This window comes from Pieris brassicae, chromosome 5, assembly GCF_905147105.1.
Source record: "Pieris brassicae chromosome 5, ilPieBrab1.1, whole genome shotgun sequence".
NCBI lineage: Eukaryota > Metazoa > Arthropoda > Insecta > Lepidoptera > Pieridae > Pieris > Pieris brassicae.
This window is the reverse complement of record NC_059669.1, coordinates 14,333,422-14,347,050: the sequence shown is the minus strand read 5'-3', so window position 1 is coordinate 14,347,050 and position 13,629 is coordinate 14,333,422. Positions and strand designations below refer to the sequence as shown.

Genomic DNA, 13,629 nt, shown 5'->3' with positions numbered 1-13,629 from the left:
CTCAGTGTTAGGGTGAAAATTTATGTAGAATATGTAAAGTGGCACTGTCAAATTTTTTAAAGAAATTGTGCCCTGAGCTGTGATGCTGTTTGGTGATTGGTAAACGCTTACCCAGTGCCTATTTCCATGTGCCATTTCATTTCTGATGTCACCCATGTGTTCTGCAAACTGCTTTAGAATTTCTGAACTCAGTTTTTCTTAAAATATGATAAATTGGCTAAAATGAAAGACGAAACAAGTTTAGAAAAGCCGAGAAAAGAGGTGACATCATCTATACTAGAAGCATTCGATTCATTAAAATCCAATAAACACGATGAAAAAGTAACTGCTGGAGCTAGAATAATTTTGCAATTACAAATAAGTGAGGTTAGTTTTTTGTAAATAAATTCCTTTTCTTTTAATATTTTAAAAAAGAATACAAAGAACTTAAAATTTTATAGAATGCAAAGGATATACAATACTCTTTACGAAGGATAATTCGCAGTCTGGGAGCTAATACACCTGATATAAGAACAGGTTATTTTGCCGCACTTGTCAGCCTTTTATCCAAGTTTCCAGAAATTACAGTTACTCAATTATTGGAACTAACAAAGAAAGAGTTGCATGCAAATGGCTCGTCTAAAAGCGTAAGTTTAAAATTTAGTAAAACTCTGATATGTATTTACTAATCTAAACAAACTGCTAGTATAGATTATTAGTATAATAAATAAAAACAACTTTTGTGTAATTTTTGTATTTATTCTTTATCCAGGAAGTTGGAGACGTGTCCCTTGGTCAGATACTTGTTTGTGGAGCAATATTTAGGTCTCAATTAATGCTTAAATGTAGTGAAGAGGAACAAAAGCAAACAATACAAATATTGCAAAATGCAAGTACTAAAAAAGTATATTTGAGCACCATCGCAACACTCATACTCCTGGACTTTGTAAGAGAAGTAAGTATATGGATAATTGTGTTCTGGTATCTGGAAAAATAAGCAAGATCAACTGTAACTTCCTTCCTGATATAAATTTATATGGATGTAATTAAATGTTCTTGGCGGCCTCATGAAATTAAAGCATGGTCAGAAAAAGAAAGAAAAGCATGGGCAGAAGCAGCAATATCTTTGGTTCGGTGATGATGCCAATACCAGCAAACTGATTAAACCCTATAGGTCTACCTCCAGGTCGTCCAAACAGGAGTTGCTAGAGAAAAGTCAGAGCAGATTGCTAGATTTGGTGAGAGATTGGCCTTCCTCCTTTCGGGACTAAAGCATTCTGGCCTCTCGCCAAACTATCTTAACCAGTACCTGTATATGTTCTGTGTATTTTCGCGAAGTCCTGGAAAAGGGGAATTCACATTACCATTAATGCAGAGCAAACATTAGCACTTTTTATAAACTTAATTCATGAACTTTTTTAAAGCAGTGGTATATAACATCATAAATCAACAGCAATTAATGTAAATTAAAATTAAATTAAAAAGAATTTAGGTTCCGATGTATCCTGGCGGTTGGGATAGAGTAAAAGACCATGTAGGATCAAGTAAATATAATAGTTATCTAAAACATACTGTTATGCTATCTTACACAAAATAGCAAAGCAAAATTCACTGAATTTTTTTTAATAATGTTTCTTGCAGATAACTGAAGAACAGTTTTCAAGTATTGTGTGGCCAACTATAAAACCCAACTTTAAAAAGGAAATAAAAGAGCACACACTTGATTCTCTGTATTTTCTTTTGGTGGTCAGTTCAAAATTTCCTAATACAGTGAAAGTGAGAAAATTATGTGGGGTTCCTGAAATACTACATGATGACTATATAGCCGATATATGTGATAAACTTTTGGTATGTCTTAATTTTTAATAAGATTTTGGGTGAGATTCGAAATGTGGCTTCACAAACTATGACTCGCATATGTCAAAATCCATCACTAACTTATATTTGTATTCAGAAAGTTCAAAGTCAAACTTGTGATGATCACTTCGACGACTTGCATGAGAAAACTACAAATACCCTTAAATATCAACTATAAACCCTACATTTTTTATTGTACACTGAGGGGTAATTTCTAATATTATTTAAAAATACATTCAGTAGATTAAAATAGCTGATGTAGTTTACACAATCATATGTTTTAATGGTTATATTTCTTAAGTATCCTTTCTTGGAATATATGTATAATATATATAAAACTTGAAAATACTTAACTATATTACATTTTATTAACTATATTTAAAATGAACAATAATAAAAATATCGCATTTATATTATTGGTTTGAAAGAATTACTTTTAACTTGTTTTAAGCTTCTTGTTTCTTGCCTTTCAGTTGATATTTATATGCCTTGAAAGATCTCTGGAACTTGTAAACTTTGCTTGGCTGCGACTCGGCTTAGCCCGGACGTTGACCTTCTTACAATAATGTCTATGAATCTCAGCATCAGTCTAATAGCATGCATTATTATCCACTTCTATTGATATGAGATACACTGTCAGTATTTTATTGTATAACATGACATGCCAACTAGAGACTACTTAGCTAGTTTTGTTTGTAAATCTATAATTTTGCAAAGTTCACTAAGAAATAATAAAATTCCTTTTTCCAGGAGGGAATTGATTTTTCATCTGTAAATCATCCTATCTATGAAGAAGTAGGGAAACAAATAGCTAAATTGCCCCAACTTTTGACATTTTGGTCAAAAATTGATGATCAACTTATAAAGCACAATCGTAACAGGGAGCTTGTAGCTATCAATATTCTAAATGCTATTCTACTAAATCTAGACAAAAATGTGGTAGTCATACCAGATTTACTAAGCAACAACTTTTTCAAACTCTTCTTAGACTGGTTTAAAGGCCTTCAGACAGCTAGCAAAGTGAGAAATCGAAATGAAAATGAAGATGATCAAAAAATTATGATCAAAAAAGAAAAGGAAATCCTTAATTCACTTGTTAAAGCTTTAAAATCTGATTCAGTAACAACACATTTAAGAGTTACTGTTTTAAAGAAATTGTTATTTAATCCAGGAGAGATTAATTTTACCGATCTAACTGGAACTAACATTGTTAAATTGATAAGTATGGATTTAGATAAAGATGGAGTTAAGAAGATGGCTAAACTATTGAAAAAAGTTCTTCTTAATACTTCAAAGAAAACTGTAAAAGAAGGTGTTGAACGGCACTGGTTTAATAACGAAAGGGTAAAAGCTGCAGAGTTGATATCTTTACTAGTAAGCCATGAAGCAGTTAAAGATGATACAGAATTCAAAATTAATTATATGCAACTGTTAATGTGTTTTGGATTCTTCAAAATTAGTGGAGAAGACAATGTTGCTGTAAGCAGCGAATTAGCAGGTAAATATTTATATAAATTTCATCAGCATTACTTTTCTTATTTCTAAGGAAATATGGTGTCAAAAATTAAACTATTATTTACTTTTCAGGATCAATAAAATCATGCTTTTATCGTTGTTTTACTTCAAGATTCACAAATGTTGATAATCTTGTGACAGTTTTATCAGCCCTATGTCACTTTATTTCAAAGGTAATGCAAAAAGAACAAGTAAAGGAAAAGTTAGAAAAACAATTTTCAAAAGACAACTTTGTTTGTTGGGACATGCTGATGGAGACATGTGACAAAATTGAAAAGATTGGTTCAAAAGCTAAGGTTGACATGGTGTTTCTTATTTTACTTTACCAACTTGGTTTGTTCTTATTCTCAGAACCTACACATGTGAAGGTTGCACGCAGTTCAATAAAAGAACTAAAAGACTGCTATGATCACTACAAAATGAGTAACAAGAAATCTAAAAAAGGAATCCAGTTAACTGAAGATGAGCCAGAATGGATTGAAGTAATGATTGAAATATTATTATCAATACTGTCCATTGAGTCCAGTGTCCTTCGTTCAGTTGTGCAATGTGTATTTCGACTGTTGTGGGAATATCTTACACCATCATCGATTGAACAAATAATATCTATATTAGACCCTAATAGTGAAGAGAACCCATTGACCCAGGACAGTGATTCAGAGGATGAAAATAATGATGAAGAAATGAAAACTAATGACATAAAAGAGAATGGCGATGCAGAAAATAGTGAAAATGATGACAGTAGCGAGGATAGTGATCAAATTGACGATGATGACAATGAAGACGATGAACTAAAAGATCCTGAACAGCTAAGAATAGCGCTTCAGAAGGCTTTAGGTAGTGCCGCTGTCGATAATGATGCAGAAAGCATAAATGCAGATGACATAGATGAAGAAGAAGGGAAAAAACTGGATGAAGCACTTGCTGAAGCTTTTAAACAACACAGTCAAGGAAAAAATAAAAAGTCAAAAAAAGAACGCAGGAACAAAAAAACGTTATCAGATTTTAGAATCAGAGCACTAGATTTAGTTGATATTTACCTAGAAAAAGATCCATCAATGGATATATGCTTAAGTATGATAGCACCCCTTACTAGAGCTCTAGAATCTTGTATGCAAGATAATCAATTAAATGAGTTAGAAAGCAGAATTAGAAAAACTATCAAAACATTAGCTAAAGTTAGGAAATTTGCATCAGTTGATGGTATTACATTGAATATTCTGAGTGACTATTTAAAATCAATTATAGAAAAAGGATCAAGATCCCATTTTATGTATCAAGCTCTTGGTGATGTCATAACTAATTTCTCAAGTTTTATTCTTCATTGTTCTCAAAAAGTAGAAATCCTTACTAAAAAGTCTTCAAAAAAACAGAATGCTTGTCCTATAGAAGCAATACTTAAAAACACACTTCAAGATTTCTTTACCAACCGTAGCTGTGTATTACCAATAATATTCTTTCACAGTATACTACAATTAGACTGGAAAGGCATATTTGAACTTGTGCCTATTATAATAAGTAATATTTTTGATGAAAACATACGTCAGTTTCGTCGTAATGAAGGTTTAGAATTATTGATAGGTTTTTACAGAGGGCTAAATAGAAATAAACCAAACGATGACAATTTTAAAAACAATTTAAAAGATATAGAAACGGATTTCAGAAGTAAATTGAAAGTAGCTAAAGATAACATTTCATATACGGTCAAAAAGAATTTTATAACTTTGTTAAAGAAATTTGTTAATATTATGAGATCATTTCACGAAAACAGCCACATTGATACGGAATTGGATTACAAAAATGTATTAGAAGATATAAGTAAGATAAAGAAAGCAGAAAAAACAAATGAGGATAATCAAGGTCCAGTAAAAAGTCAACAAAATGGTAAAAAATCTAAAAAGAATAAGAAAAAACGTAAAAGTATGCAATCGGATGCTGACGCACCAAACATAAAGAAGGCAAAAAACGGGTTATAATTACAAAATGAAATAAATCAAATTGAATTTATTTTTCGTAAACAATTATAATTGACTTTTCGTCCTTTTGAGATATGAATAAATATTTTGTGAAAAAGAGTTTTTTTTTTACTCATGTGTTTAGAATTTATCACTTCAGTAATGCATTTTACGTTGATCAACGAAGCATTACCAATATGTGTTACAATACCCCTTTAGTTATAATATTACAAAATGAAAGTTTTGTATAATATCTGTACAAAATTTTGAACGGTCTCATATGATGTGACAATTAAAAACTGTCCGATACCTCAAGTAGGTCTCTTTTTTAGACTTGAGTTTGTCCCGACACGGCTCGACATCAATTCCTTGTTAAAAAAAAATTAAAGAGGTTATTAAAAACAGGCAATACTCACAAAACCTTTTTTAGTTCTAAAATAATAATTTGCAAAGCTGTTTTATAATAATTATGTTAATCCAAATGTTATGTTATCCAAATAAATACATTATCTCTAACGAGTATTTGATTGGCCTTGAAATAACTAATGAAATATAGTATTACAATAAATCGGCAACTAAATAATAGTCGAGAACCACGCGTGCATATATGATCAACACGATTTTTTTTATATTATAGATATATCATATATTTAGATTGTTATTTTGCTAAATATTTTGGTTAGCTTTATTCTCTTCTTGATTCATCTATGAATTTAATATAGTACTTGTATATTTAAATAAAATTAATATTATATAATAAAATATTGCTTTTATATAATATAATATCAACGTATAAAAAATTATAAAAAATGATGGCACAGCCTTTGAAAAATAAATAATCTGTTTTAAACTAGCACAATATGTAATGTCTGTGGATACACCGGAAACAAGCACAGCTCATATGTTTCACAATCCCAAAACTCAGCCAGCCATCTTTTGTGAAAAACCATTTTTTTCGTGTCGTCAGGGTAAATTTCATAATTGTAATTAATGTCAGAGCCACAGTCTTCGCTGTTGTTAAAAAAGCAACTAGCAGGTAAATACTCATTGGTGTTATAAATAAATAATTATAGCTGCTAGCTATTGCTGCCTAAGCACGAAGCAACTCCGAATTCGTGCAATCATTGACCTTAGCGAATTTTATTTTAGGTTCTAATACGTGATAAAATTATATGTACAGTCACTTTACTTTGTTTTCTCCAAAATCGGACTGTGTATAAGTGAAATCTTTAATAAAATTTTAAATAAAATCAATATTCATCTGCTGACAGTCGGTAGTCGCGAGACAAAAAGAAGAGTTGATACTCGTGTTCTTTCGGCAAAATGTTATAGCATAATAAATAGTCATTTTTAATAAATTGATTGATTTTCAGAACTAAACAAAAATCCAGTGGAAGGATTTTCTGCTGGTTTGATAGATGACAATGACATATATAGATGGGAAGTCCTCATTATTGGCCCACCAGACACATTGTAGTGAGTAGGATTCGAAATAAACTATTAATAAATTGTGACATTTTTAGTCTATTTCTTTGCCTATGAGTTGTTTCATTATTATTTTTAGAGCATTAACAACCAACTTTTTTTTTATTACAGTGAGGGTGGATTTTTCAAAGCACACTTATATTTTCCTAAAGAATACCCTTTGAGACCCCCACGAATGAAATTTGTAACTGAAATTTGGCATCCAAATAGTAAGTAATTTTTAGATGTAAAAAGTAGTGACATATAAAATATGTTAGGGAAATTAAAGTATTGTTTTTTTTCTGCACTTTCACATTTTAGTTGAAAAGAATGGTGACGTCTGCATTTCAATATTGCATGAGCCTGGAGATGATAAATGGGGCTATGAGAAAGCATCAGAGCGGTGGCTTCCAGTACACACTGTTGAAACAATCTTAATTAGTGTTATTTCAATGTTGGCTGACCCTAATGATGAAAGTCCTGCTAATGTAGATGCAGCGGTAAGATCCATCTATAATATAATACATTACATACAAAAAAATAGTTATAGTTAACTTTTATGTAATGACTAGAACAAATGCTTGTAGCTTTGTATCTTATAATATGCTTAATAGCTTTGAGGAAATACATATATCACAAATTTCACACATTAATAACAATTAAGATTTCCTAATTATATACATATTCATGTTACATCCACAGAAAGAATGGAGAGAAAGATATTCGGATTTCAAAAAGAAAGTTGCCAGATGTGTTAGGAAAAGTCAAGAAGATTGCTTTTAGGAGAAAACAAGATAACAAGTGCAGAAAAAGGGACACATGACAACAATTTAATGAAACAGCATAATATAACTAGGTCACACACTCCAAATGGCACACCCATAAACTACAGTAGGTTGTTGATGTGTGCTTATTGTAATTGTTTTTTACAGAAAGAATGGCGAGAGTCATATTTGGAGTTTAAAAGAAAAGTAGCACAATGTGTGAGAAAAAGTCAAGAGGATTGTTCCTAAATAGTGCCCTTTTTCATTGATTAGTTTGGATAGTGAGTGATTTGTGATGCATCCAAGCATTGTTGTGACTCATGGTTATACAATTTAAAATGCCCTCCCAACTGGGCCAGAGACAATATTGAATTTAAATGAAATACTTATAATAATAAAAAGGTATCGCTGCCGTATTCTAAAGATTAAATTAAAAGTAGAAATCAAGATCTTTTTCATCTTTTTTAAGACAGTTTAGGTAGCTATGTTATATGAATAAAACATGTACCATAACTTTTTTATAGAAAGCAATTAAAACAAATATTTTATTCGCAAGGCACTCTAAAAATTCAAGTGAGATCTCTTTGTTGATGAAACCAAAAGATAAAAATACAATTGCTATCTAAAACTATTTTTACACATATTGTCTGTAAATTTGAGTTACCTAAAATGACTAGTTGTCATTTCTGATTAAACAATTGATTGAGTTTAGTTTATTTCTTAGAATTAATTTTTAGTGAATTGTTGCTATTTTGATTTTTTTTAAAAGTTATTTGCACCTTGCCCCAATAATATATTGCACATGTTCATAGAACAAGGGAATTCATCTAGTTTATCAAAAATCTAATAGATGCTTTAAAAGATTAAATTAAGAATGTACTACACTTATAACAATTGCTTCTCTAAATTAAGGACAGAGTTAATGCAAGAAATGTAACAATTTTTAAATTGGGCTTTATAAGAATAATGTTTAATGTATCAACATTTTTAGGGTTAAAATAATTATTTTGTATTTAATTTTCTGTGGTAAATGTTTAATATACATAATATCTTAATATAAAAGGTTCCTGTGACAATGATCAAAATATAGCAATACAAAAAAAAAAATTGTTATGTAATTAAACTGCATGACAACACCCTTAAAATATTGATTTGTAAGGTGTGTACAATATTTGCTCTGTATGTATATTTTTTAATATAAAATCATAATGCAGTGTAACAATATTTTATTTTTCAAATTCCAGTATGTTCCAAAATGTTATTTAAAAGGTTTTTACCTTACATTAGCATAACTCACTATCATGAATTATTAATCAAAAGTAAACTAACTTCATACTACATTATTTTATTCACTGTCTGAGTTTTCTGCTAAAACTAAACCTTGAATACTTCTAGGATCAAATGTGCTTTCAAAGCACCTTTTAAATATAGCCTTTATCTTTATTTTAGAGGTCGGGGATGCTGGTATTATATTATCACATTCCATATTATCATGTAGTATACTTTGGCTACCAGTTGTTTTATTATGTACTAACTCGTCAATGTTATTTAAATCTTTTTCTATTGGTATGTCTATGTAATTAAAAAGATGAGAATCTTCATCTAGATATTTGGATAAATCTACATCTAAATGGAGTTTTTTCTTTATAGGGCTATTTGATTTAATATGCACCTCCTTTCTTTTTCTTTTAACAGCTGAGCTGTTTTGTGTTGATGAGGCTTGAGTGTTTGTATCTGGTTTAGAAGTAGCTAATACAAAATGTGCTTCAAATGTGGTACCATTATGAACTATAAAAACAACTGGCTTCCCTGTTATTTCAAATTGTAGCTGTAGAGGCAAACTTAATGCTTCAGCAAATCCTAATAAAGCTTTAAATTCTTTTAAAGTAAAAGTAATTATTGTTTCTGTTCCAATTACATAACTATCAAACTCTGTTGGTTTAATGTTAATCTGAGTTCTAATTACTTTTGTTAAATCAATGTTGCAATCAATATAGTTACGTATGATAAAAGAGTTTGAATTTGCTTCAATTGTAACTTGATCATCTGAACTTTGAAAGTTTCCTAAAGCTTCTGTAAATATTTTTTGTGAACATGTTATCCTGTAAAATAAAAAGTAAAAATATCATTGCAGAGTCTAAAAAGTGTAAATTTAAATAATAAGTCATTATCAAAATGTTAAGCACCTGCTGTGCACTAAGTCCTTAGAGTAAACTGCTTGCATTGCTTTACAGTCTAATATAGAAACAAAATGTGTCTTAACAATACCATGCTTGCATTTTACAATAAATATTAATTTACATGACTCAGGGTCTAGTTTTATTTCTAAGTTTTCTACTTGTTTGTCCATATGTGTAGGGGATTTAAAAGCATTAAGAGCACTCTTCATTGATATTTTACATTTTAATCCCTCTTTATCATCAGTTGAATAGAAGTTATAATTAAAATATGAGAAGAAAACCTTGTTAAACTTAATCATGGCATAAGCTGATTCAGCAGCATTTAGAGTCCTTAAAAGAATTGCATCCGGCGATGATTCTAAATATAATTCATCTCCGAATCTTGCTAAAGCATGAATAGTTCTACCTAAAACTAAAACGACACATTTATATATCTAAGTCATATCTATAAATTTGAGTTTAATTTTAATGAATTAATGAACCTTTAACATTCGGCCCCGGGATGTGACATTTCATTTTTCCTCTTTACATAAGTTAATAGTTTATTTATTAAGAGCGTCCGGTCGTTTTTTCAGTTATAGTATTTCTATTTTTTTCGCCAAAATTGTAATAAATAAAATTCAAAACAAATAATTCTCTTAACACATTATTGTTATCTGACAGTTGTCACCACAGATGAGGTGTTGACACATGATTGACTCCATAGGCATTATCTCGATATTAGAAATAAAAAAACTCAAGAAGCAAAATCGGTGATATGATTTAATATTCAACGTGATTACTAAATAATATAATTCGACACAATGGTTAGAGTCCAGAGTTCGATATAATGCTAATTTATAAAAAGGGCGACCGATGTGATGTTGCTAATTATAGACCAATAACCTTACTACCGTGCTTATACAAGCTATTCTCATCTCTTAAAAACCAAGAAATAAGTATCATACTAGATGCAGAACAATCAATGGAGCAAGCGGGATTTAGGAAGAGTTTCTCAACCATAGACCACATTCATACTCTGGAACTTCTCATTGAAAAATACCAAGAAAGACAGCGAGCTCTTTATATCGCCTACATCGACTATAAAAAACCATTCGATACCGTTTCACATTCAAGCATCTGGAAAGCACTTCCAGAGCAAGGGGTTGCGAAAGAGTATATACAAATATTAAAAAGTATATACAGTAACAACACGGGCAGAGTCAAACTAGAGAATGTCGGCCCAAGCATTCCCATAAAAAGAGGTGTGACACAAGGCGACCCGACATCACTTATGTTGTTTATTGCTGTCTTAGAGTCGATAATAAGAGAATTAGACTGGGGCACGAGCGGCCTTAATATTAACGGTAAATACCTGAGACACCTACGCTTTGCTGAGGATCTAGTGCTTTTATCCGAATCAAGCTCACAATTACAAGACATGATTCAGTCATTAAATGCGGCTAGCAAGAATGTAGGTCTAGAGATGAACTTCACAAAGACAATGCTAATAACAAACAGTATAGAAAAAACAATATCGGTCGATAGAGAAATTCTGAATTATGCAAACTAGTATTTAGAAATTGAAAGACGAATTTAATATCATCTAATCATACTTGGAACAAGTTCTGGAGTCTAAAGGAAATTTTTAAAAGCAATAAATAAAGTAATAAAGCAATCTCTTGCCATGTCTAACATATGCTTGCCAGACTTGGAAATATACAGAGAAGATAAAAAGAAAAATCTAAACTTGTCAAAGGGGCCTAGAACGGAGCATGCTTAACATTAGAAAAATGAATAAAATAAGAAGCGTTACTAAAGCTACAGATGCAGATGTTATATGTCTTTTCTTGACCTTCAGTTTTATTGGTGTTAATGAGTTTTTTTTTGACCAACAGGCTTCTGTGGAATGCCCTTTCTAATAAGAAACGCACGCAATGTGCAATAGCACATCTTGCAAAATTGTTTGCAAAAAACCTTTTTCTTCGTCTTTGTGCTTCTGTAGTCTGAGATTCACTCACTTCAATTTGCCTTCTTGCTTCGTATTCTTCTTATATTTTTATTTTTAAATTGGCAGAACATCTCTCGACTCAATTGCCGTTCGGAAGCTATTGAAATATTTAGGTAAACTGTACAACATCATTATGTTTAATAACTTTGGATGAATTTTTTCATCCATGTCTTCTAATTGACCTACCACACCCATAAAATTACTGAGATGATCTCTCACATCTTTTTGTGGAGTCATTTTCTTTAATACTAGTTGCTTTAATAGCGTAGCCTTTCTTTCCGGCCCTGAACTTTGATGTACAGACTTTAGTTTGTCCCATACCTCCTTGGATGTAGGACACCCTTTAATTTGTTTAAGTTCTGGTGGAGATATAAGCAACAGTAGCTCTGACCTCGCCTTTAAGTATTCCTTTAGCAACGCACTCTTTTCTTCTTTATATATATAAATCGTTTAAAGATTACTTTTTTCTTTACAAGGAATAGAGGCTTTTTTATTTATTTATTATTAATAAAATTTAAAAAAATTAACGATTATTTATTAATTTATAGATTTATAAATCAATAAATCAAAACCGGCAAATCAATTAAAACAACTAGTATGAACGGTTTCGAATTAGATGACATTAAATTATAATGATAATGCCAGCGACACTAACACCATTGCTCTTTCGTTAATCGGTAAATCTATTAATATTGGCAAATCGATTAAACCATAAACTATTAACGGTTTTAAACTGTGAAATATAATTACAATGGCAGCTGAGAATAGCGCCATTGCTCTGAGATACTATGTACAGCACATTCATGAGGGAATTCAGCTTTCAACGACAAATATTCTAGATCATATTTGAAAACATATGCTTAAGTATCTTTCAGGATTTTTTATATTTTTCCTCGAGAGTGGGCGCCAAATTTATCATTACTGAAATGAATGTAGCGTAAAGTGGCTGTTAAACGCTATAGAGCCTAAATGCAAATGTGCTCATGAAACTAAAGGTACTTAAGACTAAGGTTTTAGGACCTCGTAGTTGTATTTGCGTGTAGAGTACACAGTTTATGAATTCTCAAACATAAAATATATTTGTTACATTAGGAGAACACGTAGTTAAACTTTTCTTGTGGTGATAATGAATGGTTGATAATAAAAGTGATTCTATGGTCATTATTATTATTATAAATTATTTATTATCATGTTAAAAGTTTTAGAGTCAAATGCAGCCGCGTTTGATGCCTCAGTTTAAGTTAAAAAGTTTTTATGTTATCCCGAAAATTAAATTCTATGTTTAAATGAAGGTAGGTTTTTGACTTCTGCTACTCATGGAGTTGGTTCCTCTATGTACTAGTTATAGCCAATCGGTGACCGTGCTCTGAAAAACGAAATAACAGCACATTTCACATAATTAAGCTGCAGCCGATATTTCCTGCACCAATTTATTACCCGATCAATATCTCTTATAATAATTTTTTTTTATGTAATAGCAAGCAAACGGGCAAGACGCTCACCTGATGTGGAGCGACATCGCCGCCCATGGACACTCACACCGCCGCCCATGGACACTCACACCGCCAGAAGGCTCCCAAGTGCGTTGCCGGCCTTTCAAGAATTGGTACGCTCTTTTCTTGAAGGACCCTAAGTCGAATTGGTTCGGAAATACTTCAGTGGGCAGCTGGTTCCACATAGTGGTGGTGCGCGGCAAAAACTGCCTTAGAAAACGCTCAGTTGTGGAACGACGGACGTCGAGGTGATACGGATGGTATTTTGTATTTTGCCTTGACGTCCGATAATGAAACTCAGCTGCGGGTATTAGACCGAACAACTCTTCTGAACACTCCCCATGGTAAATGCGGTAGAAGATGCAGAGGGACCCAACATCTCTACGCAACGCCAAGGGATCAAGCCGCACGGAAAGTGATTGGTCGTCGACG

At 31.5% G+C, this 13,629-nt stretch overlaps 3 protein-coding genes and 1 long non-coding RNA gene across 6 annotated transcripts; 2 read left to right on the top strand and 2 right to left on the bottom strand.

Annotated features, from left to right (window-relative positions):
• Window positions 1-112: 112 nt before the first annotated feature.
• LOC123709635 (myb-binding protein 1A-like protein) lies at window positions 113-5,413 on the top strand. Its single transcript, XM_045661095.1, has 6 exons — window positions 113-366; window positions 441-626; window positions 752-934; window positions 1,621-1,827; window positions 2,587-3,334; window positions 3,424-5,413. The coding sequence occupies exons 1-6, from the start codon at window positions 223-225 to the stop codon at window positions 5,325-5,327; spliced, it is 3,372 nt and encodes a 1,123-aa protein (XP_045517051.1). The 5' UTR covers window positions 113-222; the 3' UTR covers window positions 5,328-5,413.
• LOC123709636 lies at window positions 832-5,744 on the bottom strand. The gene is made up of 3 exons (XR_006753742.1): window positions 5,723-5,744; window positions 1,160-1,319; window positions 832-964 (listed from the first exon to the last, which is right to left on the bottom strand). It is a non-coding gene; the product is annotated as an uncharacterized LOC123709636 (long non-coding RNA).
• A 452-nt stretch (window positions 5,745-6,196) lies between these two features.
• On the top strand, window positions 6,197-9,843 carry LOC123709668 (ubiquitin-conjugating enzyme E2 G1). Of its 3 annotated transcripts, XR_006753749.1 has the most exons (6): window positions 6,197-6,342; window positions 6,680-6,782; window positions 6,903-7,000; window positions 7,092-7,270; window positions 7,473-7,626; window positions 7,703-9,843. XR_006753749.1 is itself a non-coding variant. In XM_045661159.1 (5 exons), the coding sequence occupies exons 1-5, from the start codon at window positions 6,297-6,299 to the stop codon at window positions 7,781-7,783; spliced, it is 507 nt and encodes a 168-aa protein (XP_045517115.1). In that variant the 5' UTR covers window positions 6,197-6,296; the 3' UTR covers window positions 7,784-9,843. The 3 variants fall into 3 exon arrangements, 2 of the variants coding, with proteins under 2 accessions (XP_045517115.1, XP_045517114.1); XM_045661159.1 differs by lacking the exon at window positions 7,473-7,626; XM_045661158.1 differs by having other exon boundaries at window positions 7,473-9,843.
• LOC123709667 (cell cycle checkpoint control protein RAD9A) lies at window positions 8,648-10,374 on the bottom strand. Its single transcript, XM_045661156.1, has 3 exons — window positions 10,197-10,374; window positions 9,721-10,126; window positions 8,648-9,636 (listed from the first exon to the last, which is right to left on the bottom strand). Exons 1-3 carry the CDS (start codon window positions 10,228-10,230, stop codon window positions 8,880-8,882), a joined length of 1,197 nt encoding a protein of 398 aa, XP_045517112.1. The 5' UTR covers window positions 10,231-10,374; the 3' UTR covers window positions 8,648-8,879.
• Window positions 10,375-13,629: the final 3,255 nt, after the last annotated feature.

Bases quoted from the DNA above. Each gene is read 5' to 3' on its own strand.
- LOC123709668 (XM_045661159.1), top strand. From the start codon at position 6,297: ATGTCAGAGCCACAGTCTTCGCTGTTGTTAAAAAAGCAACTAGCAG. The intron at 7,001-7,091 runs GTAAGTAATTTT...TTCACATTTTAG, and splicing joins TGAAATTTGGCATCCAAATA to TTGAAAAGAATGGTGACGTC. The intron at 7,271-7,702 runs GTAAGATCCATC...TGTTTTTTACAG, and splicing joins CTGCTAATGTAGATGCAGCG to AAAGAATGGCGAGAGTCATA.
- LOC123709635 (XM_045661095.1), top strand. From the start codon at position 223: ATGAAAGACGAAACAAGTTTAGAAAAGCCGAGAAAAGAGGTGACATCA. The intron at 367-440 runs GTTAGTTTTTTG...AAAATTTTATAG, and splicing joins TGCAATTACAAATAAGTGAG to AATGCAAAGGATATACAATA. The intron at 627-751 runs GTAAGTTTAAAA...TTCTTTATCCAG, and splicing joins CAAATGGCTCGTCTAAAAGC to GAAGTTGGAGACGTGTCCCT.
- LOC123709667 (XM_045661156.1), bottom strand. From the start codon at position 10,230: ATGAAATGTCACATCCCGGGGCCGAATGTTAAAG. The intron at 10,127-10,196 runs GTTCATTAATTC...GTGTCGTTTTAG, and splicing joins CCCGGGGCCGAATGTTAAAG to TTTTAGGTAGAACTATTCAT. The intron at 9,637-9,720 runs GTGCTTAACATT...TTTATTTTACAG, and splicing joins AAGGACTTAGTGCACAGCAG to GATAACATGTTCACAAAAAA.